This window comes from Monodon monoceros, unplaced genomic scaffold (assembly GCF_005190385.1).
Source record: "Monodon monoceros isolate NGI ecotype Baffin Bay Population unplaced genomic scaffold, NGI_Narwhal_1 Super_Scaffold_21, whole genome shotgun sequence".
NCBI classification, from domain to species: Eukaryota; Metazoa; Chordata; class Mammalia; order Artiodactyla; family Monodontidae; genus Monodon; species Monodon monoceros.
In genome coordinates, this window is record NW_021703778.1 from 51,229,634 (window position 1) to 51,249,098 (window position 19,465).

The 19,465-nt window shown below is 49.7% G+C and overlaps 1 protein-coding gene across 6 annotated transcripts in view; it reads left to right on the plus strand.

Annotated features, from left to right (window-relative positions):
• The window catches only part of LRRK1 (leucine rich repeat kinase 1), a 123,921-nt gene extending 105,451 nt beyond the window's left edge, over nt 1–18,470 (plus strand). For 4 of the 6 annotated variants that reach the window (XM_029237377.1, XM_029237379.1, XM_029237378.1 and 1 more), the window contains 8 exons: nt 698–975; nt 2,581–2,775; nt 3,555–3,706; nt 8,237–8,354; nt 9,633–9,749; nt 12,847–13,697; nt 14,084–14,185; nt 16,066–18,470. In XM_029237377.1, the coding sequence (XP_029093210.1) occupies nt 698–975; nt 2,581–2,775; nt 3,555–3,706; nt 8,237–8,354; nt 9,633–9,749; nt 12,847–13,697; nt 14,084–14,185; nt 16,066–16,243 (1,991 nt within the window). In that variant the 3' untranslated portion in view covers nt 16,244–18,470. Of the gene's footprint in view, nt 1–697; nt 976–2,580; nt 2,776–3,554; nt 3,707–8,236; nt 8,355–9,632; nt 9,750–11,769; nt 11,907–12,846; nt 13,698–14,083; nt 14,186–16,065 lie in introns of those variants that run through there. The other 2 variants (XM_029237382.1, XM_029237381.1) reach the window with 2 other exon arrangements.
• The last annotated feature ends 995 nt before the right edge of the window (nt 18,471–19,465 follow it).

Consider the following 19,465-nt stretch of genomic DNA (forward strand, 5'->3'; position numbering starts at 1 on the left):
AATCCAGGAAGCTGCTTAATTTACTCATCCATAAAAGGAGGATGAGATGATAATAGCCCCACTTGGAGGGCAGTGAGAGCATCAAAAGAGGCAGCCCAGGGAGGACTGATCAGCAGCAGCCTGGTGAGCGCAGTAGCCACATAAATCTCTCCTTTGCCCATAGCTCACCACATCTGTCCACGATTGTTAAAAATCTGAGACCCTGGGGTCAGTTTTATTCTATATTATTTTTTAACAAAAGTTTTAAATATTTGCCCTGAGAAATGGGTAACTAAATTCCAAACAGCTGACAGAGGGAAAGAGGTAGATGTCTTTTAACTCAGCAAGAAGAAATGCAGTTAAAATCAATTATTCCTCCCCCAGTGGAAGAGATTTTTTTTAATGGAGTTCTTATACCTGCAACTCACCCCTTGACATTATAGCAATCTTGGCCTGAGATGAACTCTAGGAATTTTGAATCCTTGCTCTTTTTAGTAAAAACACCAACAATTGCAGAGATGCAATTCATGAGATGCCATGAAGCAGTAACAACAAGCATTTCTAACCTAAATAATCTTAAGAAGGTTGTTCTCTGTCTCTTCTGGCATCCAGCCTGGAGAGCAATGAGAATGCGTCAGTAGAATATAAAGTATTTGGGGAGACAGAGGTAAGAAAAGAGTTGTTATGATGATAGTTTGATAATTTTTTCTTTGCAAAGATTCTTCCTTTATGCCCCTGGGACACATGCTCACCCAAAAAATAGCCTACCAGATAGCCTCCGGCCTGGCCTACCTGCACAAGAAAAACATCATCTTCTGTGACCTGAAATCAGACAACATCCTGGTCTGGTCTCTGGACGTCAAGGAGCACATCAACATCAAGCTGTCAGACTACGGCATATCCCGGCAGTCATTTCACGAGGGCGCCCTTGGCGTGGAGGGCACTCCTGGCTACCAGGCCCCAGAGATCAGGCCTCGCATCGTGTACGATGAGAAGGTACGGGCCCTGGCCCACTGCTGTCCCCTGGCCCAGGACTGCATAGTCCTGGAGGCACCTGCAGCTTCTGGGCTCCACATGCCCCCAAGCACACATTTCTCCCTCTCCCGTGCTCAACCACAGGCACTGGCTTGAACCAGAAGGGAACAGAGGCCTGTTTCTACCTAGTAATGTCACGAGTGACTTCTCCTTATCTTCAGAGCAGTGACCTAGCCTCAGAATACTCAAACCTCAGTTCAGGAACATAGTGAAGGCTGTGCACAGTGGACAAAAAGTCCAAGACAGAGATGGGTCCGGATTTGTGTCCCAACTCTGCCATTTAAATGTGCAAAATGGAGACAGAGGACCAGCCTCACAGTGGCTTGTGAGGAACAGACAGATAAGGAGGCTCCTGGTCAAATCAAAAGGCAGCATCACCAAAGCCAAGAGAAGAGAGTGAATTCTGGCAGGTTAAGCATGGCCTCCCATGGCCAACCTTGGCTGAGACGAAGGCTAAATGCTTGCCTTCTTCCCTGAGGGCTGTTTGGTAGATGCAGGCACACAGACAACTTAAAAACATCTTACAGTGCTCGCCTTGCATCTTGTGCCAGCCCTGGTTAATTAATCAGCCAGCAGTGAAACTCCCCTGGTCTGTAATTTCTCATTATTTGGTGATTTGTAGATGGGTCATTGACTAATCGCTTCAGGAATGACCCAAGCATATGTGGGTTAAATTGGCATCTGTAGCTATTAACCAAGATAGAAAAGACAAACCAGAGTGACAAAAATAAGCTTCTTAGTAACAGATGACAAGGCACCTCATAACTAAATTTATAACAGAACCTTCACATCGAAAACTCTCAGGTCTACCTTAGCCATTCTCCTGCTAAAAAGTTATTTCTTGACCCTCATGGAGACCTGTGTAACTCTCTCCTTTAGGCACATTTTCATGACATTTAGAGGAATCAAGATGTTGTGATCTGGGAGACTTTCCCCTCTTTATGATTTGCATGTACTCCTACTACCAAGCATGTTAAACCAAGAGTTTGCATTTTCCTGCCTTGTTTTTATACTTAAGGGAAAGGACCATGGCATCCTTCGAGCCCTTAACCAGTGCCTGACAGCAAGTTCTCATTATGTGTTTAGTGGGTGGATGGATGGATGGATGGATGGATGGATGGATGGGTGGGTGGATGAGTGGATGGAAGGAAGGAAGTATGGGGGGATGGATGGGTAAATGGACAGAAGGACAGTCAGATGGATGCATATATGGGTACAAAGGAAGATGCATAGATAAATGTCCAGAAGGACAGGTGATCAGGTGGGTGGCTGACTGGATAGATGGATGGATAGAAAGAAGGGAGGGAGGAAGGAAGGAAAAAAAGGAAGAACTGGAAGATAGATGGATAAAGGGACAGAATGATGGTTAGTCAGATGGTTGGTGGGATGCTTGGACAGGTAGAGAGAGGTGGATGGATTGGTGAAATTGATGATTGTCTTCGTTTGGACAGGGCCCACGTTTTCCTTATCTAACGTGTCTCCCCACTCCCTCTCTCTCTCAGGGCCAGCTTGCAAGATCTGCTGGGCCCAGGAAGGGGGTCTGACTTGGCTTGCCTCTCTGCCTAGGTAGACATGTTTTCCTATGGGATGGTGCTCTACGAGTTGCTGTCAGGACAGCGGCCTGCACTGGGCCAGCACCAGCTTCAGATTGCCAAGAAGCTGTCCAAGGGCATCCGCCCAGTTCTGGGGCAGCTGGAGGAAGTGCAGTTCCATCGACTCCAGGCACTTATGATGGAGTGCTGGGACACAAAGCCTGAGAAGGTACCTGGGGGCACAGAGCCTGGGGGCCTGGCAGCTCCTGCCAGCTGGTGGAGGCTATGGGTCTCCAGAGTGCACATGTATGGCTGCCTGCCCACCCTTCACTGAGGGTCTAGAACAAATTGGGCAACCCTTTTCTGCTCATCTCTTCTACAAAGAGATATGTATTGCTTCTAATACATCCAGTTCATTTTCTTTGAGTGGGTGTCACTCCCAGGAAAAACGAAGTTTCTTTTCCTCCCCAACTTTTGTGTTACATCATCATGCGAATAAAGCAAACCTTATAGTGATACAGCCCCCATCCAAGAGCAGAGAGAATGTACGTATCTCTTTTTAAAGTATGGGAAGAAAGTTTGCTCATGAGAAGCAGGAGCCGTATTATCATTTTGAAGCTAGTTGTTTTGGGAAGAGACCAATGGTTTCAAGGTTAAAACTTATTTATCAAATTAGATGATGCTAGTTTAATGTATGGAGAGTAAATGAGGTCTGAGAAAAAATATTTTCCAGATTTTGTGTCCCTGGGCATGGGGGTTGGAATATCAGAGTTTAGGCTAACCTGACCACCTGACTTTAAGTTGCCATGGATAACGGTGACCCAGACCCTGGAAGGGTTTTTTTCTGGTATCTGAAGTTGTTTGGGCCTCTTGTTTTGATTGGGTGCTGAATAAGCAGATTCCACTTCTTCCTTCCTGGTTCAAGACCCTTAGTTTCAAGGAAAGAACGGGCATCCATCTGGTTGTAAGTGACCCTTGCTTATGACCCTGCTGGCCTCTCTCCCTCAGCGACCACTGGCCCTGGCAGTGGTGAGCCAGATGAAGGACCCAACCTTTGCAACCTTCATGTACCAGCTGCCCTGCGGGAAGCAGACGGCCTTCTTCTCGTCCCAGGGCCAGGAGTACATGGTGGTGTTCTGGGATGGGAAAGAGGAGTCCAGGTAACGTCTGAGGCCTACCGTGCCCTGCTGGTATCAGAATGCGGGGGGGTGACCGTGGACTTGGGGAGCAGTCATGGATGACCATGGTGAGAGATGTTTAGTGGACAGTGGATTGAAAGCCTGATGGAGTCTGCTTGAGAGAGAAAACAGTCCATAGACATGCACATGTGGGTTTGTGGATAAGAGAAGCAGAGAACATGTGATGTCTGCCAGGGACATGGGGGGCGGGGGTCAAAGGAGGGTTTTGTTTTAAGATGGGAGTTATTTGCAGCTTGATGGTAGAGGAAGTAAATGATGCTGGGGTCAGGAAGAGAGGAAGGTACTGGAGCGGAGTTGCTGAGTAGAGAGAAGGGAAGGGGTCCCAGGAACAAGCAAGAGGGATGCCCTTAAATAAGAATTCATGCCCCCCCCCCACCTTCCAGGTGCATCTCTTTTTGTTAGTGATGTGGCAGGAAGGACAGGGACATTGGGGAGGGGCTTTGCGTATTCGAGGAGAATGACAGAGAGACCAGGGACTTGGAAAGATAGCATCAGAGACTTAGGAGAAAAGCACCATCCTGTGTGAGACCCTTCAGTCCTGGCCAGAGGTGTGGCCTCTCCCACCTACCTAGAGTGACATCTTCAGAAGCAAGAGAGCATTTCACGGCACGAATAGTCTTCTAGGAAGCCTAGTGCAACATTTGCAGGTGCTCAAATCTGATAAGGCTTAGGTAAAGCAAAGCTTAAGATGCAATGAGATAAATGGAAGGGACTTTGCCATTTCCCTAGGTCACTATTGGTAAGGTTTTCATCAGGTTTTATGTCACTGGGACTGAGTGTTCTGACATAAGACGTACTCTAAGAAAAACAAAAATGTCCTAAAAAATAAAAATAAAAAAATATGTAAAAAGTGTATACATATATGTCCACATATATGTAAAAAATACATATATATGTAGGTGTGTATATACATATACACACAGTCAGTAATTATAATGTCGGTGGTAGTGTTGCTATTTTAAGGCATTGCTTATAATTGTAGGGTAAAGTTAATGAGTAATTATGTTGGTGCCATGCATTGCAAATTGTGATACTCAGCATGCAAAATATAAAAGATAGGTTAAATGAAAATCCTGTAGTTCTGAATTTAAATTGGATGGATTTGTGAGTATTTTAGCTTTAAGAAAAATGAACTTATATTTCATAGCTCTGCCCATTGAAAGGGCCTAGAAACAATGACCAACCAAATACTAGTGAGCACCCCTAGGATGCAGATGGTGGTCTCTTAGTGCCAAGGGGAACCAAGGCTTATTGGAGAAGTGGCTGACTCCAGATTTGGGGCAGGAAGTGGACCTGAAACATCTGACACACTGGAAACAAGGATGCCATCAGAGACTTGTGAGGGTGGATCAAAGGGACTCAGGAGCCAATCTGAATAGGTTCCCACTGGCCAAAGATAGGGCAACCAAGGATCAGTAAGAATAAATATCTGCAGTGAATTGAGACACATCAAATTGTTTAAATTCGTTAGTTTCTAATGCTACTTAATAAAAAATAATAATTAAAAAATTTTTTAACTTATAAAACTCCTCATTGATCATCATTGGAGGCTCCTAGGGAACAAACCTATTATTTTGAAAGTTAGTCTATACAGAAAGAATCAAGGTTTTATTCTGCCTTTCCTATGTGAACTGTGCCCCATGGAAGCTAGCAAAAGAGATGATAGGAGGAAGTTTTTCTTTTTAGAGTAAATGAAGCTAATAAATGAAGAAGAAATGCTAGAATTAGAATGTCAGCATTTTGTAATCTCTATTGAAATAATGGATGTAGGCAGTTATCATTAATGATCACAAAAGGAGCGAGAACCAGACATTGTGTGCCTCTCAATAGAAATACACAACCCCAATGAGGAAGTATTCTTGCCTAAAAATTCAGATGTAATCTAATCAAGACTCCAGATCGGGGACAGGGGAATGAGGTAGATGAAACCCTGGGATGCAGGAACTCCACAGGACACCTCCCAGTGTCTTCATCACATGACCTGCTAGGGGAGAAAGAGAAAGAGGGAAGGAAAACCTATCAAAAGACTGAGACATAAAAATCAGTGGAAATGTGAGCTTTCTTTCACTGCTGATTCAAGCAAACTGAAAACAATAATGAGAGAGTTGGGGAAGTTTGAATACTGGATATTCATATTAAGGAATTATTTTCTCTTAGGTGGGGTCATGCATTGTGGTTAGGTTTCTAATCATCTTTTTTTTCTAATCATCTTTTAGAGATAAATGCAGAAACATTATAGATAAAAGATGATTTGGGGGATTTGCTTCACAAGAATCTGGGGAGAGAAAAAAAATGGATGGGGGCAGAGATGAACTGACATGGCCATACGGTGATAATTACTGAAGCTGGGTGATGGGCACATGCTCTGTGATATGCACACTGTGAAAAAGAAGAAATGAGGGAGAGATTGATAGGTGGGGCCTGGGCCCTCTGGTTTGAATGACAGCACATGGTTTTCAAACTCCTTTATGGGCACAGCATCCCGATATCACAATGCTTTTGGTGGAATGTCACAATCTCAGAAGACCAGGAAATATAGGCATATTGCCTATCATGAAAATAAAGCCCTCTTACTATTAAAGAGTATAAATGTACACATAAAATAAATTGAAATGCTCACCAGTGTATATAAAAATAAACCCAATTTTCCCGTCAATATTTATTTCCTCAACAGACTGTAAAACCTTTTAAACAAATAGAGAAAATTTTAAATTATTAATCTTTTTATTTCAGGGATTTTTACAAATCAGTGGAAAAAAATACTAAAATCCAATAGTAAATAGGCAGGGAACATATGTATCCTTTGAAAAAAGGTACACAGAGAACAATGAACATATTTTTTAACAATTGAACTTACTGGTAATCAAAGAAATATAAATTCAATCTGCAACATAACTTTTTTTTCTTGCTCATCATGTTGGCAAACTTTTTTTTCAAGGATAATAATGGATGCTACTGAGGGTGGGTCATACCTTACTGGTGAGCATCTAAATTTGCACATCTGTCTGAAAACCAATTTGTCAGTATGTCTTAAATGGCTTCGAGATACTTATACCCTTTGACCCAGTAATTGCCGGTCTAGGAACCTTTCCCAAGGTTGCAGGGATGTTGGGGTGCTCAGTGCTGCTTCTGGCATGGGCCCTCCTCCACCCCACCGCCCAGCAATACTTTCTTCACCTTCTCAGTCTTACAGACTCACCCAGGATATTGGAGACAATACTGCTCAGAGCTGTACAGACTCACCCAGGATATTGGAGACAATACTGCTCAGAGCTGTAAAAGCTTATCTCCAGAGGGAAGGGGAAGCCTCTCTCTGTGACTTGGGAGGGTTTTAAAAGCTCACCCCCCAGCCTGAAGAAGGGGCAAGCTCACTGGAGGGTGAGGGGAAGAAATTATGGCCAGAAGCACAAAGGGCAGTGAGCCTGGGAAGTGAGAGTGGAGAGGGAAATGAGACCGAGACCATCCTGAATTAAGGAAGGGAAGTGGGTGAGAAGAAAGCGGGGACGTGCAGAAAACAGGATACACATAACAAAATTCTTGTTGGATGGAATAGGGGTGTGTTATCCTTTAAGTTTCTCTATATTTTTAATTTTTTCCAAGTTAAATGTAAAGTTATTTATAATATCCTAGTTTTATTTTTTCAATGCATAGAAAAAAGACTGGAGAAAAAGGGGGAATATAACTTTGGAGAAAGTCTTCATTTGCTGATTTTTTGCTCATCTCTCATCATCTGTGAATACACGTTATCAGTCAACAATGGCAAAGGGTTTCCAAACTTTGATGGCAGAAAAATGTTACATTGAGAACTGCTATCCACTCACTTGACTTATTCCCTTGGACTGGGGAAAAGATCTGTGTGGCCTGGGTGAATAATCGACCCCTGCCCCAGCTGCAGTCTTCCCTCCAGGCAGTGAGCATGCTGGATACCTATCAAGGACGGTGGGGAGATGGCAATGCTGGGGAACATGGCGGGGGCGGGTGAGTGAAGGGCCACTCTCATAAACAACAGTTTGTTAGTTCTCAGAGCACTTATGTTGGGGGCCCGTTTTGAGACCCCCAGTCTACTCTGAAGTTCCCCCATCTGTCTCTGGTTGACCTGAGGTACTCTGCTGTGTGTGTGTGGCGGGGGCGCAGGGGGGAGACATGGCCAGTGGGAGGGCAGGGAGCTGCCTTAGTGCAGGTACAGCCCCCTGGTGTCCCTTCACGCTGTGGGCAACTTTTTGAGCCCTCAAAGGTCACAGAAAGAAGAGGGTCTTTCTTCTGCTTGGGAATGGCCTTTCTCTGCCCAAATGTTTAAGCATTACCAGGCAGACAGAACCAGGCTCTTCCCCAGACATGAACAGTCCTTGAGTCTTTTAAAACATGCGAAATTGGACCCTGGGCTGGAAGGGGTGGACAAGGCCCACAGCTGATGTCCTCCTCCAAAGCTGCTACAGGCCAGGCCAGGGAGAGGGAGGCCTGAGCTGACTGCACAGTTGTTGCTGATTGTAGGAACTACACGGTGGTGAACGCGGAGAAGGGCCTCCTGGAAGTGCAGCGCGTGAGCTGTGCGGGCATGAAGCTGAGCTGCCAGCTCAAGGTCCAGAACTCTCTGTGGACGGCCACTGAGGTAACCACCCCCCTGCAGGGCTCTCATCGAGGTGGGCGACACCAGCCCCTGGGGGGGTCCCATTTAGCAACTAAATATGCAGGACACGCAGGTACATTTGAATTTCAGATTTAACCCCAGCCCACAACTGTGAGACCCCAGAGCAATGCCAGCAGCCCTGTGAACAAGCAGCATCTCTGGGATTCAGCTAAGTGTCAAGTGCAAAATCCCGGCAAGAGGAGAACCCCAGCAGGTTGGCGAAGTGACTGGGTTTCTTATAACATTGCCTGTCTACACAGCAAATCCACTCAGCTCTGAGGCCTCGTGCCTTCATGTAAAAAGGTCAGCAGAAGGTGCAAGGAACTGTCTTCTGAGAACTCCAGAGAGGAATGCCCCAAAACAAATGCTCTGAAGCTACTGGGTGGGGGTGTATGAACTGGTGCAGGCTTTCCAGATGGCAAGTATCGTTCAAATATGCATCAGAAATCTCAAAAATATTTGTACCATGTAAGCCTCTGCAATTTTAGCTTTAAGAGTTTGTTCTAAGGAAAAAACCAAGACACACACACACACACACACACACACACACACACACACACACTCAGACTAGATAGGTGTATAAGAATGCTCATTCCAGTATAATTCATAGTAGTAAAGACTTGAACAGAATAAACATCTGACAACAGATGAGCCAAATTCTGAGTGATAGACATGCATCATACCCTCACAGACCAGGTAGGACAGGACCTCTGCCTGCACTGATCATCCTGGGAGAAGAAAAGTGTGGAAACAGCATAGAAGTGTGGTCCCACTGTTGGGAACACGCACACACACCAATACCCACGGAAAACTGAAAGTCTGGGCCCCAAATCCCAAAAGTGGCTTTCTCTGGGTATTGGAGTATGGGCGATTTTGTTTTTCTTCAGTATATTCTGTAGTTTTCCAAGTTTTTACAAAGAACAGAAATATGAAAACAACCAACCAGAAAGCCTCGATAAGTTACTTTCCAAGGCGTAAAGGGCCTTCTGAGACCGAGTGCACCCTAGGAACCGGCAGGCCTGTTGCAGCCCACCTCTCATGTTTTTTTTTGTTTGGTTTTCTTTGGTTTATTAAGTCTTTATTGAATTTGTTACAATATTGCTTCTGTTTTATGTTTTGGTTTTTTGGCCGTGAGGCATGTGGGATCTTAGCTCCCTGACCAGGGATCGAATCCACACCCCCTGCGTTGGAAGGCAAAGTCTTAACTACTGGACCGCCAGGGAAGTCCCCCGGCTCTCATGTTGACTGTCTCCTCCGCAGGACCAGAAGATCTACATCTACAGCCTCAAGGGCATGTGTCCCTTGAACACGCCCCAACGGGCTTTGGACACCCCAGCCATCGTCACCTGCTTCTTGGCGGTGCCTGTTATAAAAAAGGTGAGGTAAGGGGGAGGTGGTGCCTAGGTCTCTGATTCTCCCTTCCCCATTCCATTGGGCTGGTGGGGAGGGAGCAGAGCCATGCTCTTCTGGATCACCAAGCCTAGGTCACAGTCAGCCTTAGAGAGACAGAGATCGGGGCCATCATTAGTGGGCTAAGTGGAAGGCTTGCATTCTGCATGCATATGCCACAGCCCCAGTTCAGTTGAGATGCTTTTCTGGTGCAACTGGTGTCAAGGAGCAGTTGGCATGTGTGCCCTTCCCCTTCTGAGAGCAGGGACCTCAGGAGCCTGGCCCAGCACCTCCCACAGCCACTTGGCCACCGGGCCCTGGCAGGCCGCCACCCCTGTCAGACAGCCAGCTCCCCTCCCCCTTCAGCTCTGCCTCCTCTGGAGTGCTCGGCCTCAGTCCCAGAACTCAGTCCCTCTTTGTCCAGCATGGCCCTGAAGACTCAACACCTCAACTTCTAGCCCCTGCCTTTCTCAAATGAGTCTGCGAGTGGTGCCCTCCCCAGCCCTGGGCCCCGGCAGGGCTGCTGATCCTCAGGATCAGACCCAGCCCACAGGGCCGGCCAGGGCGAACCCCCCCGCTGCCCCCTCACACCCCTCCCCACCCAGCACCGCACTCTGAGCAGGCCCTTCCCTCCAGAATTGACCCTGCCGCTCAACACCTCTTCCTCTTCATTTCTGAAGATCAAGCGCCATGACCACCCCCCCAAGAAGCTGCCCCTACCCTCGCCCCAGCTCCTCAGCGGCGTCCCCAAGGCTTCTCTGGCCTCCAGAACCCCTTTGTGGGCCCTGAGGCCCCTGTTTGTGCAGCTCCCTGCTCGAAGGGTCATTATTGGTGAGGCTTCGTTAAAACATGTCGGCTATTATCATCTGATTCCAGTTCTCCCACCTGCAAAATGGGTGTAAAAGAGATTGAGAGGAGGATCTCTGGGCATAACGTACCCAAATCTCTGGGCCAGCACACTGAGTAAATTTGAGCATTATTACTACTTCCTGACAATCGTGACATATATGCACTCTCCTCTCCACCCCTCTACAGTTTCATTTCTTAAGAAACTGAGATCAGGGACTTCCCTGGTGGCTCAGTGGTTTAGAATCCACCTGCCAATGCAGGGGACAGAGGTTCGATCCCTGGGCCAGGAAGATCCCACATGCCGCACACGGAGCAACTAAGCCCGTATGCCACAACTACTGAGCCTGTGTGCCACAACTACCGAGCCTGTGTGCCGCAACTACTGAAGCCCCCGCACCTAGAGCCCATGCTCCGCAACAAGAGAAGCCACTGCAATGAGAAGCCCGCACACCACAACAAAGAGTAGCCCCTGCTCGCCACAACTAGAGAAAGCCCGCACGCAGCAACGAAGACCCAACACAGCCAAAAATAAATAAATAAATTTATTTATTTTAAAAAAATAGAAACTGAAATCAACCTTAGAGTCATTTTTGACTGTGGCCCCACGGGCAACTGGGGAGCTCGGGACCTGGTTGCACTGAAGCACAGAACTCAACACAAAGTGTTATTTAAAGCCATGGCTGGCCAGAGCCCCAAGCCAGGGCACCACCACCCGCTCAACCGGCTGGAATAAAGCTGGCTCTGTGCAGAGCCTCCCTGCCAGTCTGCCCCTCAGAGGCCATGCTGCCCTGTGGCCACGGATGACAGACCCCTGCATTCTTGCACGCACACATCCACACCCATCTGGGATGTGGGACTCACCGCCTGGCTGGGGCCCAGAGCCGGGACTGATAGAGACCTTGCTCCTATTTGCTTTAGCTGTTTTCTTTCCTTGAATCCTGAAGGTGGATTTCAGTAAGCTAGAGGCTGGTTCACTCATCACCTTGGATAGCCCAACTTCCCAGCTCCCAACAAGGGGGCTTTCTGCTGCTCACCCTCCCTGGCACAAGGCCCACGTCTCTGCTGTCTCCCAGCTCTGGCTTTGTTCTCCTGAACTCTTCCTGGCCACCCCCCAACCCCACCCAGGCATCTAGGCTGCTAAGCTGCTCTCCATTCCCAGCTCCGCACAGATGCTCCGAGGAGGCCTGGGCTGGGCCCAGCATTCAGCACAGTCTCTGCAACTTTGGCCTCTGCCTGATGACCTCTGGTGGTTGTAGAAGAGCACATGCTTCATTGCGGGGGCAGGAGACACCCCAAGACCCCATCATTGCCTAAACCACAGGCATTTCAGAGTAGATGTGGTAAGCGGGGAATGTGGCATAGTGGCCAAAAAGTGCCTCCACAAGAGGGTTGAATTTGGAAGTGATTTCTTCAAGAATTAGTTCAGCAGCATGTGTTGTGACTTGAGCATAAAACTGGGGGGAGTCACAGAGGTGACTGGGACTCAGCCCTTCCCTGTGCAGGCCAGTGCCGGGGGCAGTGGTGGGCACGCAGACCCAGGTCTGCTCTTACGGAGCACCCGGCTTGTGGGGCAGCAGGCAGGAGGCCAAGAGCAGACCCATAGGGTGTCCACAACTGCTGTCACCTTAAGGAGCAGATTTCAGGGGAAGGAGGGTGCCACATCCTGCCTCAGAAGGAGGCCCTGGTGACCTGAAGGAGAAGGCAGCTCCCTCCTGCTGGCATTGCAAGAAGCCCAGGTTGGGCTTCCCTGGTGGCGCAGTGGTTGAGAGTCCACCTGCTGATGCAGGGGACGCGGGTTTGTGCCCCGGTCCGGGAAGATCCCACATGCCGCAGAGTGGCTGGGCCCGTGAGCCATAGCCGCTGAGCCTGCGCGTCCGCAACGGGAGAGGCCCGCATACCGCAAAAAAAAAAAAAGAAACCCAGGCTGACAAAGGGCAAGCTGTGTGGTCCAGGCAACATGTGCCCCTTGCTCAGGTGCCATGGACCTTTTTCCTCCTGCTCACAGGAGGGGGGATGGGTGTGGCTTTTGTGGGCCTGAGCTGCACCTCCTTTGGGAGCGTACCCAGAAGCTCCCGCTGGCAGCCGCTGCCTTTTTAGGAGCTGGCTTCTCCAGGAAGTGCTGGTAGAAAGCACATGCCCACCTAGAGTACGTGCAGAGATGAGTCTTGCACCAACTGTTTCTGTCCCGGGTGCGCGAGACGCAAGGGCATCAAGCATCCCTGTCTTCTCCCCACAGAATTCCTACCTGGTGCTGGCAGGCCTGGCTGATGGGCTTGTGGCGGTGTTTCCCATGGTGCATGGCGCCCCAGACCACAGCTGCTCCTACCTGTGCTCACACACAGCCAACAGGTCCAAGTTCAGCATCCCAGACGAAGACGCGAGGCAGAACCCCTACCCCGTGAAGGCCATGGAGGTGGTCAACAGTGGATCCGAGGTCTGGTATAGCAACGGGCCGGGCCTGCTGGTCATCGACTGCGTGGCCCTGGAGATCAGCAGGCGGCTGGAGCCCTACTCAGCCCCTTCGGTGGTCACGTCAGTCGTGTGCGGCTCTGAGTGCCATGGGGAGGAGGTCGTCTGGTGCCTGGACGACAGGGCCAACTGCTTGGTGATGTACCACTCCGCCACCTACCAGCTGTGCGCCCGATACTTCTGCGGGGACCCCAGCCCCCTCAGGGACGTGTTTCCCGTGCACCCAATGGGCCTGGAGCCCCTGGACTGCTCCACAGCCAGCCCAAAGGAGCCCAAGAAGGACTGCATTGCAGATATGAGCATCATGTACAGTGAGGAGCTGGGCACGCAGATCCTGACCCACCAGGACTCGCTGACCGACTACTGCTCTATGTCCTCCTACTCCTCGTCTCCACCCCTCCAGGTGCCCACGTCCCTTGCAAGCCTACCCTGCTCCCCCACAAGCTCTTCCAGCTTGCCTTTCTCCACTGACTGCGAGGACACCAGCAGGCTGCTCGAGCCCACCACGGGCTCTGACAGGTCTGAGCATGACCTGAGCCCCGTGGATGGCGAGGCGTTCAGCCAGCATCTGCAGGCTGTGAAGATCCTTGCCGTGAAAGATGTCATCTGGGTCCCCAGGTAGGTTTCCCAACAGGGAGTACCATCCTGCACCGCCCACTGCTCTTGCTTTGGGGGCAGAGTGAGGGGAACCTCAAGGTACTGTCAAGATCCATCAGGAGCTATTCCCTCTCTTCTGGAACTGGAGGGAATCTCTTTAGCAAATCTAAGAAGGGCTGCACGAAAGCCCATCAGCCCTCCAGAGAACTCAGGGCACCACAAAGGAGAGCCACGGTCAGGTTTCCTACTGGGAAAGGCCTCCTCGCCCTGCTCCGGGGCCCTCTCAGTAACTCAATCCATTTGCAGAAGCTGCGTTTGTTCCCGTGCCTTTCTGCACACCAGCTCTGTTTCCCCTGGAGAGCACAGCCCTAGACAAACGGTTCCCCTTCTGGGTTTTGGTTTCTTAGGCGTGGTGGAGATGTTATCGTCATTGGCTTGGAGAAGGATGCAGGAACCCAGCGGGGCCGAGTCATTGCTGTCTTGAAAGCCCGAGAGCTGACTCCGCACGGGTAAGACTGAGGGCAGCTCCTAGAGAACCCAGGGTGTGGCATAGGGAATCGAGGTCTCACTGCCACCTCCCTGCATGATGGCCGCCGCCCTTCTGTCCTTCACCAATAAACATGGTGCCCACCACTGTGGCCATAGATGGAGGACAAACAGGCAGCTCCTAGGGGATCAGCAAATACCAGCTGAACCGGCCATCACCCACTGGTCATGGCTGCCTGTTTTTGGGGTGCCCAGAGCACCTGTGGACCAACTGCCCTGCCTGCGGTATGCCTCCAAGCTCAGCTGCAGTTGAAATGGGGATCCAGTTGATTCCCCGTCCCTCCTGCCAAACAAGAGAGCCCTTCCTGAGGTGCCTCTCCTCCCATACAGCACCAGGTGGAGCCGCACAGCCAGACCACACCAACCTTTGCCATGCCTACCCTCGCCATGCCCATTCCCAGGCTCAGGTGTACCCATCTGCTGGGGGTCCCACCAGGAGGCAGGCCAGACTCCATTGTGAGGGTCATGCTGGGCAGGACAGCCTGTCCAGACACAATCTGCCTGACTATAGAGATGGGAGGCTGGTGCCAGCCAGTGTTGGGGTCGTCAGGCAGCTGGCAATGTCCACACCCCTCACTTTGCTGAGTCCCACGTGGTTAATCTCCCTTATGGAAAATCACATTCAGCCTGTTTTCCCCAGAGTAGGATGATGACAGAGGAAATGTCTGTGGTACCCAGGCCAGTGACCCTTGCCCTGCAAGTGATACTGGAGACAAGATCTGGGTTTGCTGCTGAGCATCAGCTGAGTTTGTGGGCGGCAGTAGTTCCCAGATCGCAGGTCAGGCTTCCAGGGAAGCAGGCAGGTCTGTAGAGCCCGGGTCTGTTGACCTCAGAGTGCCCGCCATTAGTTCCCCTGAATTTTCTCCTGGTGTTGTTTTTCCTATTTGCCCCCCAAAGACAGGTTTACCAAGAGCCAGGCACACTCACTGTAGGGAGAAAGCAGCCCAGGCAGCCAGCAAAAGGGAGGCCAGCTTTTTGAGATGCACCTGAGACGTTTATTCCCTTGGCAAATAGCTACCAAGTGCCCGAGACATGCAAGGCCTGAGGAAGTGGAGGCCCCTGCACGTTCCAGTTTACATGCTGGCCTCAGTGCCAGGCAGGGCACACGGCAGTGTGTGCTCGGAGGTGGGACACACAGCCCCGCAGAGGCCCAGAAGGAAACTTGCAGTGTATGCCCGGATCATGCAAAACAATCCACAGGCTCAAAAAAATGTACATAGTTAGGACTTGTTGGTACAGGTTTTTTGCCTAATATATTGCCCTGTATTTCTTAAGCATGTGGAAACTTAGAAAGGGAGAAGAATCATGCCTGGGCTGGGTGGCAAGGAAATTGAGTTAAAGCTAAGTTAAAGCTTAGAATCTGTCATGGACCATTGATGAGCAATTATTAGGTAGAATGGATAATTCTGTCCTCCCTCAGCATCTGCAGGGGCTTGTTTCCAGGACCTCTGCAGATACAAAAATCCGAGGATGCTCAAGTCTTTGTATGTACAATGGCACAGTACAGTCAGCCCTCCGTATCTGAGAATGCCAAACCTGTGGACACAGAGGGCTGACCATTTTTTCTGGGCTCTTTGGGGTCTGAGGTACATTAGGGAGGATACCTGCTCTGAGGTGAACCTGAAATGATGCCCTAGGCCCCTTTTTAGACTTTAGAAAGACTGCCCACAGGCTGGACCACAGAGAGAGAAGCAGTGTGTCCCAGCACATTGGTGGTGCCAGGCTGGGGTGCACAGATGCCCCCTTAACCAGGCTGTGTCCTCCGAAAAGGTGCAGGGTGAGGGTCACAGCCCCGACCAAGTGGGGACCCCTGTGGGTTTTCTCAGACCCCCTCTCTCTGCAGGGTGCTTGTGGATGCTGCCGTAGTGGCAAAGGACACAGTTGTGTGCGGCTTTGAGAACGAAAAGCTGGAGTGGTGCCTGGCTGTCTGGAGGGGCTGGGGCACCCGGGAGTTTGACATTTTCTACCAGTCCTATGAGGAGCTGGGCCGGCTGGAGAATTGCATGCGGAAGAGAAGGTAATTCCTGTGAAATGAGCATTTCTCGGACCTGGACAGCATGGGCCAGCAGCCTGACCTCCCCATCTGCAGCCTGCAGCCCTCTAAAGACCCAGGAGGCGGACTGGGTTCTCCTCTGAACCACTTGCTGCTAAGAAGTGCTGAGAAGTTCCCACCCCGCCCAGGTGGGGGGGTTGAGGGTTCTCCTATTCTAGGACTGAGTTCCCTGGATACCCCCATCCCCCCAATGCTGGTTTTACAGCCCAAGGGAAGACGGTGGGGTCTGATTGGGCCAAAGTCCCCCTGCCTCTTCCATCCACTCTCAGGGCTGGGCTGGGTCACACGAAGTGGGGCTGGGCCTTGCTGGCATAATGGGCCTCCCCACTTTCACCCCCAGGTCTGGGGTGGAATTACACTAGGGGTTCTCAGTTGGGGAGCAGTTCGGGGCAGGGAGGGAGGAGGGCTGTGACCCCTGCCCCTTCCCCCGGTGGCTCACAGGCTCTCAGCACATTTCTCAAGCTCCTGAGTCCCCGGGGCCCGGGGCCCCGCTCGGGCAGGCTGAGATCAGATGTCCCCGCTTGGGAAAGTCTCTGTGTGAAAAGCCTTAGAAGGACCCCAGCGAGGAGCACTGCCCAATCTGGGGAATGAATGAGTTTCTTTAAGTGACAGGGCTGGAAAGCCAAGAGCCAACACAGGGCCGAGAGCACCGACTCAGCCTTTACATTCCTCTCCTGTCGACAGAAGGCAGAGAGACTCAATCATCAGGACTTGAGAAAGGGCCTGTGTTTACAGCTTTGTGAAATAAATTTGGATGCAGCTGGAGCATAAACCCTGTTTGCACATAATAATCTTGTTTATCACTTTAACAGGTTAAGTCATATCTCAATGGTTAGGACTCTGTGAAATCACATCGTATGAGGCTTATATCAAATTATGTATTTACTACGCAACACATACAGCAGAGTAAAAAAGTGAAATTGTTAACAGGGGGATGTATGAGTATGATGGCAAGAACTTACATAAATTGCGCACACACTTGCATGTACACACCTATGCACAAATGTTCACATCGTTACCAAGAGTAACCATTTGAGGCTGCTTAACCCAGAACAGGAGTGTGAATGTGAGATCATCCTCCAGTGCAAGCTGTTGACCTTTTTCTAAAATTAAATTATAAAAATCAAACAAGATTTTGCTTGTGTATGTGAGCAAATGTGATTCCTTTCATCTCAAGAGTGAAGTCATGGCTTTCTGTCTGTAGAGTACATGTAATAACAGCGCAGGCTCTTCCCACCCAGGCCCACTCACTGCCCCAGTGGAAGGGGCAGCCCCTCCTTGGCCCATGGCAAGGCTTCCCCTAAGCAGTTTCCGTGGGCAGAGATGGGCTGTGGTCTCCCCACTTCCTTTTAGTGGCCTCAGGGGGGCTAAGGGTCTGAGCCTCCCCATGTCACAGCCATTGGCCCCTCAGCAGGTTCTTGGAGGTCACCACTCCCCCTTTCTTCTCATCTCCGCACCCGATAGCTGCCTAGTTAACTTCTCAAATGCAAACTGGGTCCTCTGCCCCAAACCTGTGGTTCACATCCCCCGCAGCCAGACTGCTCTGAGACACTCAGGGCCCCACGATCGGGCCCCAGCCTGCCTTTCCACACTCGCCCAGCCCCAGGACTAGCAGAAGCTGCAGTGAGCGGAGGCAGGAGCTCAGCTCGTGGCCTCTCAGAGCCAGCTGAGGGGGCTTCTTCACGAACTTAGAAACCATACGGAAATGGTCCATGAACTTGAATACCTAAAACTTAGACACTTAAGTGGAAAAATTACCACAAACTCAAAAGATGGACAATCAGGAAAAATATATTTGTAACAAAAATGAGAGACAAATAGTTGGTTTATCTTTTAAATGAAGAGTTTGTACCTATCGATGAAAAAGAGAAAACGTGAGAGGAAAACAGGTAGAGGATATAACACTCAACCTCACCCAACAGTAAGATGATAGTCATGGAGACAAAAATAAAATGCTATTTATGGCCCTCATGTTGGCATCCACATGGAGCTCTGAGGGCACCAGGCAGAAGGACCAGCACCCGCAGAGGCCCTGTGGTGGGATGAGCTGCTGTGCTGGAGGGCAGGTGAGAAGTGGGTGTGGCTGGAGCATTTGGTGGGAAGGGAGATTGCGGGGAGGGCGGACAAGGCATAGCATCAGAGGCGTGGGTACCTATCGAAGCAACTGGGGTATTAGCAGGGGTATTCGATTATCTGTCTATTTTTTTATTTTTGTTTTTTAATTAATTAATTAATATATATATATATATTTTGGCTGCACTGGGTCTTTGTTGCTGCAGGCGAGCTTTCTCTAGTTGCAGCAAGCGGGGATTACTTACTCTTTGTTGCGGTCCGCGGGCTTCTCATTGCCATGGCTTCTCTTGTCATAGAGCACAGGCTCTAGGGCATGCAGTCTTCAGTAGTTGTGGTGCGCGGGCTTCAGTAGTTGTGGCTCACAGGCCCTAGAGCACAAGCTCAGGAGTTGTGGCACACGGGCTTAGTTGCTCCACGGTATATGGGATTTTCCCCGACCATGGATTGAACCCGTGTCCCCTGCACTGGCAGGCAGATTCTTAGCCACTGCGCCACCAGGGAAGTCCCTGATCTAACTGTCTTTAAAAATCACTTTGGCTGCTGAGTGGAGGATGGACTAAAGGGGAGGCACTCTACAATGGGGCCGCTCCTTCAAGGGTATTTGGGCTGTATCTACCTAAATTTCAAACACACATACCCCAAGACCTTACCCTAGCAGTCCCACTAAATATTTGATCCTTAACTTCTGTGAAAATGTTCCAAGATATAGAAAAAGGATGTCACTGCAACATTGCTTATAATGGTCCCAAACAAGTGACAGCCTAAACCTCTATCAGGAAGGAAGTTGTATAATGCCTGTATCTCCAATAGTGCCATACTCTGCAGCCTTTCAGAGACGGGGTAGTGCTAATGGTGCTGGTCTGATGTGTCCTCTGAGGTATAATAAATGAGTTGTTTTTATAAAAAGCAACTTGAAGTACAGTGTGTATAGAGTTACTACTTGCATTAAAAAAAAAAAAAGTTATACAGCTATATGTGCATGCACAGGGAAAATATCCTTGAGGATGCCCAGGAATCAGGTAGACATTTGTTGCCCCTGGGGAGGAGAACTGAGGAGTAAGCCCTTTATTTTTACTTTATACCTTCCTCAGCACTGTTTGAATTGTCAAATAGCCTT